The 15898-nt window shown below is 35.5% G+C and overlaps 1 protein-coding gene and 1 pseudogene across 1 annotated transcript; one reads left to right on the forward strand and one right to left on the reverse strand.

The window, feature by feature from the left end:
* Positions 1-389: 389 nt before the first annotated feature.
* On the reverse strand, positions 390-7695 carry LOC118491183 (annotated as a pseudogene).
* A 326-nt stretch (positions 7696-8021) lies between these two features.
* LOC118491184 lies at positions 8022-9532 on the forward strand. Its single transcript, XM_035988718.1, has 6 exons — positions 8022-8128; positions 8199-8238; positions 8718-8825; positions 8921-8969; positions 9070-9244; positions 9372-9532. The coding sequence occupies exons 1-6, from the start codon at positions 8106-8108 to the stop codon at positions 9448-9450; spliced, it is 474 nt and encodes a 157-aa protein (XP_035844611.1). The 5' UTR covers positions 8022-8105; the 3' UTR covers positions 9451-9532.
* The last annotated feature ends 6366 nt before the right edge of the window (positions 9533-15898 follow it).

The raw sequence follows: 15898 nt of genomic DNA on the forward strand, positions 1-15898 counted from the left end.
TTAATTTGAGCTCATTTAATCCTGAAAATACAAAAGGAAGACAAAAGCACACTTTTCCAACATTAGTACTAAAAAAGGGTTAGTTTTATGCCACAATTGATATAATTTATATGTTGCATTTTGTGCATATCACCAACAAACCGGATTCTTAAGGATTAACACAGTGAAATCGAGAACTAATAGCGAAAATAAAAAACTGATGAACATCGAAACGAAATTGGAAATTAGTGCGAGTGATCTACCTTTAAATCCCCATTACTAATGCCGCACTCTAATCAGTAGGAATTGTCCACTCAAAACTCATATACATGAAGTAGGAAGGTAAAAACAGTTGCAAAATCGCAACATCTCATCTTGTATAAAATAAAGGAATATGCAATCACAATACAGATGTGAAGCACAACCAAGACATACATACATACAACAAAAAAAACATTGAAAGTAACAGATTACTAAAATAGTGCTCAGTTATTAACAACTTCCATCATAAATTGTAATTTGTAAATGACAAACTAAGACATAAAATCGAACCTGTTCCAGGTCTGGGGGCTGAAAGAACTGCAATACCACCCTCCTAGAAATTCAAACTGCATTCATTTGTAGGTAGAAGTATCACATCACCCTTCTCGAATTCCATCTGCATTCATACCAACATACCATCTAAAAGGAACATGAGCTTTGCTTCTTTAGCTCACCTACACAAACAAAGTAGAATCTGTATGTAGAGTTGAGGCATTTTCCCTCATATCCATGAACTAAAATAGAATTCTACGATTCTCTATCATTCATAAAAGAAACACCAGAAACAAATATATTGGAGTGCATGAGTACGTTTATCCTCTTTCAGGATTTCTTTTAACAGCAATTTAAGTAAAGAAATACCAGAAACAAAATAGTGGCTAGCAGGCTGCTAGAAGCACCTTACATCGGGTAAATTGATAAAATTATTTAAAATGGTTCAACGGGTAAATTAATAGAATTATTTAAAATGGAAACCAATTTCTCGAGTCAAACGGTCAAAAGTCACTCAAAGTGTATTATTGTAGTAATGTCACTTTTCTTATCATAGTAAAACATGAACTATTAACAAAATTCTAGTTAAAAAATACAAACTCTTACTCTTTGGGAGTCAGCTTGACATATGATGACCAGCACTAAAGTTTACCCGTTTTGACAACCACCAATGTTACCACCGCTAATACCAAACACATACAACATATGACAAAAATATATTGCATTGTGGTATACCTCAAACCAAAAACCAGGGTTACAAAATCCACATGTAAACTTGGTTTTAAAATGTGCTCCCATGCATTTTGGTTGCAGAATCCAATGCACAATGCGTGCACACCACGTATGTGATGCGTGTGTTATATGAAAACTAATACCAACAGTAGTACGTGTCTAAAACTAAAATTGTAAACACATAATGTATAGGTTATAATTTACCATATGTTAAATATGATTGATAGTAAAAAAAGTTACAAAAATGAACTAAAATTAACCTGCAACAGCAGCTTCACCATCTAATGTCCGACCTTCCTCACAAGACCTCTTGTAACATGCAACTGGGCCCTTCTCAAAGACGTGTCTTGTCGAGTGACTGGCATGAATGCTTCAATCTTTCAACTTCCACCTTAGCCTGGAGAAGACAACTTAAAACATCAATAATTTATAATATTTATTATACATATGGCAAGATTCTTGTCAAATTTCATGTTCCATTTTCGCTTAAAGATGCAATATCAAATGTGTAGGTTATAAAAAGTGGAAGTTATAATTTAGAGTTAGTTTGATGTGACGAATGGGTGGGTTGGACGGGTTGGTATTGGTATTAGGTGATACCGCCCAATTACCCGCAACAAAACCGTATATAGTAGTATTTTTTTGTAATCTTAAAAGATATCATGACCCGTCTGCTTGGTTTTAAAAAGCAAGAAGCGCGCACAAAAGTGATAAGGTCTAAAACTTAGGCGCCAGACAAAAAAGCACACTGATTTTCATACCCGAGGTGCAAATAATTATACAATTTTTTGTATATTTTCTACACGATTCTAGCATAAGTTATCCAATATTGAGAAAAAAGTAAACTTTATATATGTTTTAATATGGAAATTACATACATGTAAAACCTAAAAAGCATGTTGTATAACAACTTGCTACCAAAAGCGCAAGGGCTTGAGCCTTGTTACAGACGCCTAAGGCGCGCATTTTTAAACCAAGATCATTCTATAGAAGTGTAATTGAGTATATGCTCGATTTTTTGTTGAGTTTTAAGATCGGGTTTTGGGTAATGAGCACCCGATACCTCTGAACACAACAGGCATGAAACATGGTTTTATAATTGGGTATGCATGCGAACAGTTGCTTAAAGTGTTTGTCAATTAGGTCATAATCAGAGATTCAGATCTACACAAGTCTAATTACTGGTCCAAGTCGGCCTTTTTGTTTTCAGTACGCATATCGTAGCGTTCCAGAACACCGAATTACTCAAGCGGAAACACATTTTCATATGATTTGCGACAAATTTAGTGACAATCGGCTATGAGCAATTTTTATGATCTGGATTGCGAACCCGTAGCATTTGGTTAGATTCTATACCCAATTCTGGTATGGGCGATTTGGTTCGTGATACGTGGGGGGTTCTGTGAATCCTTTGACTATGGACTATGGATTGAAATGGGTCGGCTCGGGTTGGCCGACACACTTTTTGTCCAATTCTTTATGTTCGTTTAAACAATCAGTATGTCAAGTATCAAGTATGATTAAAAACTTGATACTATCTAAAATGATTCTATGATTTATAGAAAAAAAAGAGGCGTTTGTGGATCAAGAATATGCACGTTATCCATACAAAATGCCTATTTTTAAGTAAACACTTCTTACCTAAGAAGTTTCCCTTTGTCTAGATGATTATGTGACCAGATTAGTACCTGTCACGACTTCTGTATCAGCAGCTCCATCCCACACTTTTTGTCAACAGCAATAGAACCATCTATGGCTCTGGTAATCGCCTTAGAATGACACCATTCTGTAGACAAAATAAAGATAGTCAGGAGTGGTTCATCTCAATACAACTTGTTGTGATCATATTAGGCATTTTCTAATCAATTTTCATGTATATTCATATAGTAAGTAACTTGTATTCATCAGTTAACTTTTCCAAATTTCGAAGAGCTCTTATTAATCAATTTTGAAAAACTGTATTCATGGAACAACCACTAAACTAACTGGTTATGTACACAAAAAGGTGATTCTACCCCCACTAATCAAATAATTGCTTACCACTGCACAAATCAAACTAATCATATTATGCCATATTCACACCATGTATTAAATTCCAAACATCATTCAAACATACTAAGGCAAGTCAAATTGTTTGTGCAAAGTCAAGCTAGTGACATTATGCTATATTCATGTCATGTAATTAATTCCAAATATCATTTAAACATACTCAAGCTATCAAATTGTTAATGTGCCAATAAGAAGACTAAACTAAAAACCGATGACAGTAAAGTGCATGGTCAAATCTTACCATATACCCCAAACTAACCTTCCATTTAATTCAAGGAACTCTTAACAAAAATCTTACCTATTCCATTTAACATCCACTTTATCGTTACTCTGTTCACATTGGTCGGTTTTAATCTCTTGATTATAGTGTGATCGGTTGCCATCACTGGTTGTCCTGATGGCGTTGTTATCCCACCAAAAAAAACCTGAATGACTCAGAACCTGGAATATATTATTTCTTCGTGGGACAGCCTGAAACAAATAACCGGCAAAAAAGATTAGGTCTTGTAAAGTAGGAGAAAGAAACGAAAGCACACAGTTGTGCCGCATAATGCATACATCCAATTAGTAAAATTGGTTCCGTTTCTTTTTCAGAGTTTCAGGGTCTTTCTTGGTAAACTTTTCACTCCAATAAACAAATGGGTCAGCATAAGATATTCCAACCTCATTGGGAAAAAAGTTAAACCAAGACCAACAAATGGATTTAGTCATTAGTCATTGGTGCTGCAAAAAATTGTTAAATCTAATGGTTTCAGTTCAGGTCTTACCTGCTTCCCATTACCCTGTAAGTCATCGCATCTATGATTGCTTTGTCTTCGTAAAATTCACTTGCAAGAATATCAACTGTCTAGTTACAGGAAATACCTCATAAATGATAGATCTAGAATAAAACTTAGTGCAATACTGCATCAAAAAGTTCAATAAAAAACTTCTAATCACCAGCTTTAACTAACAAAATGAGTAGTTAGACATACATTTGCCAATAGAGAAGCAATAAGCACACCACCACAATACCAGACAAACCACAAAACAGCACCCACCCAGAAGGTTGCACCCAAACACACACTACAAAGAAGCCACTCCCCAAGTGGTGAACCAACTAGACACCAAAACACACCCACACCAAGACACAACCAGTCCCAAACCCAAGATTCAGCCCCCACCCCACGCAAAGACCACCACTCTGACCTGTTTAATTACTTTCACCAACCTTTACACTAACCAAACGTAAAGAATCAGTAACAACATTTTCAATCCAAATTATCATAGACTTTTAGAGTCAGTCCTTATTCATATTATATATATATATATATATAGATGATGATTTTTATACTTGAATTAATACTATAATAAGTGTAATAGTGATCTTTACCAGCTGCCTTTGCACCAACAGCTTCTTGATAAACATCAGTCACAAATAGGATTTCTGATGGCTTATGAACTCCAAGTGATTCTGATATTTCAACATAACTTCTACTTTCTTTCTTGTTCCTGTCATCAAGTATTATAAAATTAGTGTTTGTTCATGGACATGAAAAACAATAGTTCAGAAACAATAACATAAATTACTCGACAGTGGTATCGAAAAATCCACACAAGTAATTCCTCAAGTCCCCATAATCTGTATATCCAAATAGCAGCCTCTGTGCTAATCTGCTACCGCTTGAATAAATATACACCTAATTCATTAATACGACTGTTTTCACCATCAAATCACTAAATTATGAAAAAAGAGACAAAAAGTTTGCCAAAAGTAGATGCTAATTATAGGAACTAACCTTTATCCCACAAGCATGCCATTTTTCAAGAGCGTCAGGTACATCATCAAATACAACTCCTTTAAGTTCATTTTTCTCAAATCCAGTGCGCCATATGTGACCCTAAATAATAAAATCCAGCAACTTTGAATAAATATAATTAAGAAAGTTAAATTTGCTTACTTGCAACTGCTTTAATGAAGTAATTTTCCTGTCGGATTTGATCATTTCTTCAACATTAGCAACCAACGCAGATATCACCGCCTGTTTTCCCGCCTCGTCAGGCGGAACTGGAACAACGCCCACAACCCCGTTCTGTAAATCATCTTCTACCTAAAAAACAAAAATATAATCACAATCAAATGTTTATACAATAAACTAAAAACATAATGATAATAATAATAATAATAATAATAATTAATAACAATTAATGAAATTTACTTGAGATCGTAACAACTTAATATCATCTTTCAAGAAATCAGTATCATGTCTTTCATCTATGTTTTTGAACATTGGTCCGAGCATATGGAAAAAGAACATCTGTCACAAATGATATCGGTGTGGTTGTCCCTTCAATGTCAAGAACAATACAACGCTGGAACAAAAATTGATAAATCATTAGGGGACCACAATGATTTAAACAGTTTTAGTTAATTTCAGTCTGTTTAGGTAATGAAAGAGCCCCTACCTTTTGAGATGTGTTTGTAGTTTGACCACCTAAAAGCGGTTGGGATCTTTGAATTGGACCATGACTTGGTGTTGACCAGTCAAGGCCTAACTGATGAAGTTTGATTGCAGCTTCAAAGAGATAGTTGTAGCATTCAATCTGAAAGATTTACAACATGCCTCATGTAAATACACCAATAAATTAAAAAAAAAAACAAAATTAGTAAAAACAAAAAAAATACAGACCTGAGTTTTGGCACTAATCCAGGAGTCACCCCATACATAAATACCATGGTTTCGCACCAGTACCGCAGTTTTTTTCGGGTACGCTTCAATCTGTTGATAACTGAGGAAAAAAACAGTTTCTCAATTGTCTTCGAATTTAACCAAAACAAAACTAAATGTTGCAGATTGTTGAAGCAGAGTACAAAAAGAACATACTGCTGCAGCATTCATGAGCAGTGTTTTCTATTATCGGAACCACAAGCTCATCATAATAACCATGCCCTTGAATTCCTTTAATCATCTCCATATGAGTAATCTAAACAAACCAAACAAAAAGGCACAGAAACAACAGCATGGTTTCATAATCACCATTAATAAAATAAAATTACACAAGACAATATACAAAAGACAAATAAATTACCCTAAACTTTTTTGCTAAAGGATCAAGCATAGTAACAAGACAAGATTCCATCCCATGACTATGAATTACTGCACCAGCATTCCGCATAATATAAGCCTACAAAACACAAAAACATCCATAAACCAAAACCAAAACTGAAACTCAAAACCGATCAATAACGTAACGACCAATCACACCGACACGATCAAAATAACAACTACCTTCATGAAAAGAGGTGCACAATATGAACATTTAGGTGGCTTGTGAGGGTTCGAGAACAATTTGAACATTTACTGAGAAACCCTAATCGAACCCTAAATTAGTCAATCGCCTCAGGTTTTGTACCCAGATCTATACGAAAAAAACATATGCAAGATTGAACAAAAGAGTGCGAGAATTCGAGAACAAACCTGAAGAAAATTGTACGAATTTCGAAAACTGCAAAATGAATGATGATATAAATTGTAAGTGATTTTTGTAATTATATAATACCGATAAGGTTCTATAATCAAACCAGCAACATAAGAATACGTGCTGCTGGTGAAACCCTAGCCGCGCCTTGTCTTCGCTTCCTTGAACCACACCATCACATTATCACAACCGGCGAAACCCAAAACCAATCCTTGTAGCAGTCATCTTTTTATTTAGGCCACAACCACCGTCAACATCTTCTTCTTAGTCGAACCACAACCATCATTTCTGGAGTTGTCGATCAACGTCTTGATATCTTAAACAATCCCACAAAAGAAAAATGACAATTGTATAACATAATATTCACATTTTAATACAATCTAATATAAAGGAACCTGAACTGATTAATCGACATCATCTGAAACCCTAACAACGAAATCCATATTCCAAAGTGAAAATTCTATTCAATAAAATCGATTGTCAACAATGTTTATTGCGTATCAAGAACGTATGTTGATCGCTGATTAATATCCACCTCAAAAAATAAATCTTCAGAGCCCTTGAATATGAACAAACATGAAAACCTCTTAGAAAACAGTAAAAATATAACAAAACGATAAAACATGGTTAATTAACCTGACCAAAACAGATTTCGCACTTAGGGTTCCATTCTCATCAAATCAACTTTGTACTCAATCTCTGAGCTCAGTTGGATGATAAATCAAAATAACTTTGATTAAATCCAAAAATAACGAAAATCGTTTAAAATGGAACGACAGAGAACATACCTTGACAGTTCCAACACATGAAGCTTGAAGGTTAAATCACCTAAGGTTATTCAGAATTGAATGATTGTGGTGGATGCGGGTCGATTGATTTAGGGTTTCGTATCCAGGGAATGAAGAGAAGCGGCAGATAGGTTGGGAAGAGGAATGAGGGATTTAGGTTTTAGAAGTTTTATATACCCGGGTCAAAAAACCGGGTATGGTTAACCCAATTCGGATCCCGTGTGAAAACATAAGGATTCTCATGTTTTCCCGCCAAAAATCCATTGTGGTTGCACCATAACTTGACACGTGTCCCACATCTTATTCATATATTATATATAATAAAAAATAAAATAATATATATAGATATAGATATAGATTTATCTGAATAAATTAGAGTTAATTACTGTTTTCCTCCCTATGGTTTGTCAAAAATTACTATTTCAGTCAATTAGTTAAAAAATTGAGATTTCAGTATTTCACCTTTGTAACTATTATCACTATTAAATTCTCTGTTCGTGGGATTAGGGTTGGTTTTTTTTCTGCAAGATCGTAAAATTCTCCTTCCTCCTTTGTGGTTTCGCTATGGCTCGTGGTCCCCTGCTCAAGTATGTGTCCTTTCGTTTGTGTTTATTGATTGAGTTTGCCCTAATTGTGATTTGTTTTGTTGGTGATCAGAAAGATTAATGGGGTACCGGCATCACCTTCTGGATCTAAGGTTGTAAGAACATCATCATCATCCATAAAACCTTTTATTATTGTTTCGTTTTTACACATATATATACATATATATTATGTGTTGCTTGTTAGGGTAATTAGCCTAGGGTTATTGATTTTCCAACACACTCTGTCACTATGGGGTCAGTTTAATTTCCGATAAAACCAACACTTGTTATTGTGAGTTTCAACTGAGTTTTTGTGATGATCAAGTTTAGATATATCCAACACAGAAATTAGTTTATATGTATACTATTATGCTTTAGTTTTTGTCATGTCTTGCAAGTAAAGCCTTGATTTTTAAATCCCAGTGTCACTAGTTTTGTTCTTTTTATTTTCAAACTAGGTTAGAAACCTGTGTATTATATTTTAGTATAGGAATGTTATAATCAAATGACTTGTCACTAGTTTTGTTTTTTTGTTTCCAGATTGTAGTGTACAATCATATTTAGTTTTTATTCTCATTTGCCATTTTTTTAGCTGGAGAAAAGGTTTGCCAAGTTGCGTCTTTCCAAAAGTGGGAACATTAAGAAGAAGAAGAAGAAGGCATCATCAGCGAATAAGGGAAATATCACATTGATGGAGAGAGTAATTATTAATGCATGCTGTATTATATATGATATATATCGTCATTGTATTGTTTTAATCATCTAGGTAATTATGGTTTATTTTCCCAACTACAGGTGGCCAACTTTGCTAAGACAAGTGCTTCTCATTCTTACGTGACTGAAGGTAATTCCAGTTCTTTTATGCTAAAACATATAAATAGTGCCTGCTTGCTAGCTGCTACATCATTATGTTTTTCTAACTCTAAACATGTATATCTATATAGTGCCTCGACCTCCACTTCTGTTGGTTGTATATGAGGGTGTTAAGGAGGTAGCTGACATCATGAGTCATCCTGATTGGCCCAATCACAAACTTCAATCTGATTTGCATCAAGCTGAGTATATACTTATGGTGACTTGTCGCGCTTTCCGCAACTTGTTGCCAACTGGCTGGAGATAGTATATTCCTTTCTCTTTTAGAAGCTCTATGCATACTTTTATCTTCTCTATATATAATTTATGTTGCACAAGTATATGGACGCTCCCACTTGAATCAAACTTTCATTTACTTGTTTTTTTTTTTCAGCGCACGGGAGTATGCCAGCGCTCTTATTGCAGGCTATGGCGAGGTTTTCACAAAGGATGACCTTCAATACATCGCGTAGTTTCATATTATTGTATGATATATGAGGGATAATATGTTGGAAGTTTGGACATTACTAGTAAGGAACTAAATAAACATATTATAACTCTTAGTTTGGTAATATGATTAGTTGAACACATATTCGTCAATTGTATTGGTGTAGACTTCTTGAAGTAGCTTCTCAAAAAGTCGGTTAATGACACCTTTTCTCTACCCAACTTGTTTTTCAATGCATTATCACTCGGGTCTACATACTTCACTAAATTGTTTTGCTCACTGAATAAGCTACCAAAAATTGACGGTTAAAGTTTCACTTGAATCTCAGCAACCCAAGAAGCAAATTCTGCATCCTAAAACCCCAAGAAACTGAGTATGTACATATGCCCATCCCTACTTGCCACCACACCATTAATCGTTATTGGTTCGATTAGTTAAGATTGATATTTACACTAGCTATAATTTACTATATGCAAGTAACACTATATTTAGAATACACTTCTATTTTCAACAAATTTAGACCAGAATGTCGAGTTTATTGTGTATGCTTGCTTGTTTATCTAACTAACTCAAAAAAAAAAAAAAAAAAAAAAAAAAAAAAAAAAAAAATCTACCCTTGTACATATAAGAGGCTTTATGTTAAAAAAACAAATCCCAAGTTTTCTTTGCTCCATTTTATGATCTCATTTTTCATATTAAAATAGAACTTCACCTAATTGTATACCTATATTAATTTCAAACATAACTGAGCAATACTGTTTTAACTGTAACAGCTATAACAGCGTCAAATTATTTCACTTGACTTTCTGGTTTACAACTATAGCCTCTCACTTATTATTATTATTATTATTACACTATAAAGATGTAACTTTTTGTGCATTAGGAGTTATACCCCAAGCTTGGAGAGTTTTCCAAAAAAAAAAAAAACCTTGATTTTCCACTTTTAACCCAAACATTTTATATTTTGTATTTTAACCCCTTTTAATTTTTTTTTACTTTTAACCCAAAGTTTTCCATCTTTTATAACTTAACAAAACACTTTATTATTTACAACTTTGGTCCCCCATACTTTTTATCTTTCGCAAGTTTTTCATTTTACGTTTTGTTCTAAATTTTGCGAGTTAACATGTCGTAGCGTGCATGTGAGGTTCAACGTTTTTTGCTCTATTTTTTCATATTTGACAGACCTGTCGCAACGCGTCCATTTTTTCCCTTTTACAAAGTTCATTGCAACGGGCTGGTCCTAGATCGACTAAGTTATTATTTTCTGCGTTTTACGTTTCTGGTTAATTTCTTCGCGTTAACACACTGTAATGGGTGTGCGTGGTTCAACGATTTTAGTTTGCTTTTCGTTCAGTGTAATTTTTATCATTTTATCTATTTTTTTTACGATGTTGAGAGTCGATGTCGTTGTGGCATTGTGTAAGGCCTCTTAATCCAAGATCTCACTCAGCTAAAGCAATCAACAGGTGTGCGGAATCCACCTGATGATCAACCACTGCAGATGGAACACTAGAATGCAAGGATTTGAGAGAGAAATCAAGAATACACTGAGTATTCTTGATGAAGATGAATGACGTCACTCACACAAAGCAGCCGCCATACAAAACATACACAATGATTAAGGTTAGATGCACAGAAATTCACACAGAATCGTTACCTTGTCTATTCCACATTAAAGTATATATACAAGGCAAAGCCCGGACTTTCAAGACTAACTAGAAAGCCCGGACAAAACATATAGCACAAAGCTCAGACCTTTTGACCTAGACAAAACTCAGACAAAGGGTCTACATAAACAAACTCTGACCTTAGTCCCATACAAAAAGGTCTGACTAAAGAAACCAACCTAAAACTTGGACAAAATGTCCCTAGGATAAACTTGGGACTATCTTTTACAAATGTACAATAAAGACCCTATAACTTGGGAGACATGCACTTATCACTTAAAGTGCATTAACAAACTCCCCCTTGATCAGTGCATGGTCTTCATTGCTCTTGAGATCTTCATACTCTCTTCGAGAAGCGGCTTCCTGCCCAGACCTTGTTCTTCACACAGAACTGAACCACCTTGATGAACTGGTCCGCTAGAACACGATCTTCTTCATTGTACTTTAGAGGCAGGCGCCGAAGCTTCTTCAACTGAGCTTCTCTAAGGTTGGCAAGCCAAATTGGATCCAGAATCTTAGCAATCTCCTCCGTCACTTTCTTTTCAGTAATCACGGCTTCCCCAGTCTTCCCATTGAGATACCAATAACCTATTTTGTCGAATTTATCGAGATCGAACTTTCGCATAGGAATTTTACGAAGGCAACTCGCTGGAGGGTAAACCATTTTCCATTCTTCTTTACCAGTGAACTTGTTTAGATACTTAACTCCTCGACCGACTGCTGGCTTGAACAACTTCCACTTACTCTCACGACTCTCAGCAACGAGATGAGGAATCAATCCTCTGATACTGGCAACATTTGTATGGTTGTTGAGATCGAGTTGAGCAATGTGATGAAGATCACGTGCTGGAAGAGTCTGAAGATCTTTAGCCCTTGGCCTGAAGTACTGAACCCCATCGGTCCTTTTGATCATTACCAGGTCGTGCTGCTCATCGAAATCCCAACTTCGAATCTGTCCCGAGTACTCACTTTTTGTGGATAAGTATCTCTTCCTTTGAGTATCATCTGGAAGATTTCTAAACCATTTTCGAGCTGTCACACTGACTTCTTCGGGAATTCGTATAGGATTAAAGATTTCTTCGGGCATTTCACAGCCAAACACAAAGCTTCTGATAGTATCACTGTTGACCGGTAAGGACTCATACTCAATCGTCTTCCCTTTCGCAGTCTCAATGAAACTGAACTTACCAGCCAAGTCGTCGTCGGATCGCCAATCCTCAACCTTCTCCTCAACCAGTAGTGCCGATGATGTCATCTCCGATTCCTGTAGTACCGCTATTTGAGTCGTTATCATCTCAAACGGGTACGGGTAATGTGTTTGCCCTATCAGGAAGTCCTTCTTTGCAAGCATCAGAGACACGGCAAGCAGGTCCGAAGGTCGATGGAACAATGTAGGCAAGGGAAGTCGGCAAAATGGATCCGTAACCTCGGGAAAGGATTGGCTCTGAGGGCTGGGCACGGGGGTCCCTGTCCCGAACCCGTCGGCTGTCGGTGGACTGCTCGAGCTACTTCCACTTATCACCTAAAGTGTATTAACACATTGGTGCTACTTGGTACGGTTTTACGAACGTTGTTAACCTATTAAATTTTTTACTAATATTTTGTTTCGGTTTACCCCTATACTTCCTTTACTTAAAAATTGTTTTTTTACGTGCATATTTTATGTACGGGTATGTATAAATATGATTTGTTCTACATTCCGATGTAAACTTTTTTTTTATAGACGAGTCAGGTCAAATATAATACGTTTTCGTTTAAAGAAACCATTTTTACGTGCATATTTTTATGTACGTTTTGGTATAAATTCAAATTGTTCTGCGTTTCGACGTAAACTTTTTTGGGAAATAATTCAGGTCAATTTTATATGTTTTCGTGTTTATTTTATGTATTTTCATAAAGTTTGTTTCGAACCGGCTGGAGTCAAATTATGGTTTCTTTTTCTCCCCTTTTTTCGAAAGCTCTAATTAATCCCTTTCGATTACATGTGCGTATTTTCCTTCATACCCGTTACGTTTTCTATCTATGAGTTGGGTCACATATAATACGTTATGATTGTTCAATATGAATTTGATTTACTTTACGTTTGATCCAATCACAATGCTTATACAAGTTACATTGAATTCAACTGGATACGTCGAAATGTGTGTTTTCATATGGTTAATGCATCATATAACGTTTGGACTAATCCATTCAATGTTTACGATGTACCAACGCCGCAACGCAGACAGGTCTTAACCCTAGTTTAGTTAGGTTTTTAATATACAATAAAAAAGATGGCAAAAGGAATACCATGGCCCCCCAACTTGACGTCAAGTGAAACTAAAATACCCACTGAACTTGTGTGGGCCGAGCACAAATTTTAACTTATATACCAGCCCAAAATTTAAGTAACAATTGCCATGGTATCCAGTCATCCACCTGTTCAGACCCAGTGTTAGATTTTCGAATACGAACACGAACCTGTTAATAAACATGTTACACGAAACGATCTGTTAAGACACACAAAAAATTTACCAATGTATCATACGACCTGTTTAAGACACGAACACGACCTATGAAGAAACAAACACGACTTGTTAAGACACGAACACGATTTGTTTAAGACACGAACACGACCAAATTGGGGAAGCTGTGAACCGTATTGGGAATGGTGATGTTTGTGAGACAGATTTAAAAATTAGGGTTTGACCCCATGTCCACATCCACATATAATATTGTTTTAATTTTTAATTATTAACATGTACTTAACGGGTCTTAACAGGTTAACGGGTTTTAACTTGTTTAGACACGAAACATGTTAAGGTCTTATCGTGTCGACCTGTTTTAGACACGAAACCTGTTAAGGTCTTATCGTGTCGACCTGTTTTAGACACGAAACCTGTTAAGGTCAAACACGAAACATGATAACTTCGTGTAGGTTTGTGTCGTGTTATCGTGTTCGTGTCAGAATTGACAGCCCTATCCGAAATTTCGAATATCCAAATTTCTTCGGATATCCAAAATTTCGGATACGGATTCGGATAGTGAAATCTGGTTTCCGAAAATTTCGGATATCCGAATTTTCGGATATCCGGTTTTGAACACCCCTACTTGTCACCGCTCAAACCATCCAACATGTACCCGTTGGGGAGTGGTCAGGGAGGTTTATAAATATAAAAATATTAAAAAATAATCTTCTCTCTATACTATATTATAATACATTTGCAAAGTGTATTTTAAAATATCTAAAAGTTAAAGAGTTTTTTGAATTTAATGTATAAGATACAACTTTAAAATGAGGGGTAATTTAGTTTTTTTTAAACATTAATTACACTATAATTCATCATCTTAATTACACTTTAATTCTCATCATTAATTAAATTTGGTTAATTAGTTAGTACTTACACTTTTGCCCCCTTTATGTTAAACCAATTACCTTCACGATTTTTAACGGTCATAATTTTTTCATATGTTAATATTAAAAAAAGACTATGCTATAAAAATGAGCATTCTATTCTATTTAAGTTGAATATAATATTTCTATACTCTTTTTCTTCACACTTAAATCATGTTTTTGGGTGTTTAACACTAGAACACCTACAATGTCCTCTCATTACAAAAACATACCAAGTCGGGTAAATGTCATCAACTAGATAAAAGTTTCATCTATAATGTCGCTCTATGGCTACAAACGAACACGGTGGTGCGCTTCCATGTATTTTGTTATAGAATAACGATGATTGATGTAGGACATTAATGTCGTTGTTTGAATCGGGAACATCAAAGCACGCATACCAGATCTATAAATCGTTTTGACACAAATGTTTCGAGCATGATCGTCGGTCTTTTGAGTTCACCTCTCATAAACTGCCCTCGCAAACTCGTTGAACAATTTCTCCAAATAATATGCATACAATCGATACCCGTATCTTTAAGTTCCTTGGCTTCTTTGACAACCATTGCAAAAAGAAAAAAAAATCAAGAGTAGAACCGTTACAGTCGAACAAACTGGATGAGTCGGGTGGAAATGAACTTGAACCCCCCATTGGTATTTCTTAAAAGTGTAGGTATGAAATTTTGTAAAAGGTTACACTTTAAAGTGTGTTTGAAAAATGGTAGAAGGTTGGATAAATTAAAGGGGTGGAAATAATATTTGTTTAAGTCTAACGATCATAAAACTGTTGTTTAACAACTTACTACACACACCACGCCCATGAAGGCCACACGCTCACAATCATAATCACATGGCTTGCGCCAGTATGACCATGACGGTCACACCATCATAAGGGCCACCACCAAGTCCCCTTAATAAATCCCCCTCTTCAAATCCAAGCATTATGAATGCTTTAAGAAAAAAAATAAAGTTAAACATCACATGCTATTGTGCGAAGAATATGAAGAAACAACCGACAATTTATTTGCTTCATACACGTTCACTCAGCAGGTTTGGACCGCAATTTTAGGGTGGTGCAAAGTCTCAAACTACTTCTTTTTTGGTGCAAAAGATGTAGTAAATCTGGATGATCATTAAAGGGGGTCAAGGAAGTGGAAGAAAATGCTTTACTCAGTTGTTCAGACTACTTTATGGTGCCTGTGGAGAGCCCGAAATGAGCTAGCGTTTAATCAAAGGAGCCCAAATGTTGCTAGCGTAATAGACGAGGTCAAAGCTATGGCCTTTTTATGGGTCAAAAACAGGGCCAAGGGCTAGTATGGGAAGGGTGAAACAATTTTATGTTAACCAGTTTGGGTGTGTAATGGTGCACTAGTCTATGTGATGCAGTTTCGCGTGCGATCAGATGGCTCAAGAAACTATTGATAATCAAA

The sequence above is a fragment of the Helianthus annuus genome, chromosome 4 (assembly GCF_002127325.2).
Source record: "Helianthus annuus cultivar XRQ/B chromosome 4, HanXRQr2.0-SUNRISE, whole genome shotgun sequence".
Taxonomy (NCBI): Eukaryota; Viridiplantae; Streptophyta; class Magnoliopsida; order Asterales; family Asteraceae; genus Helianthus; species Helianthus annuus.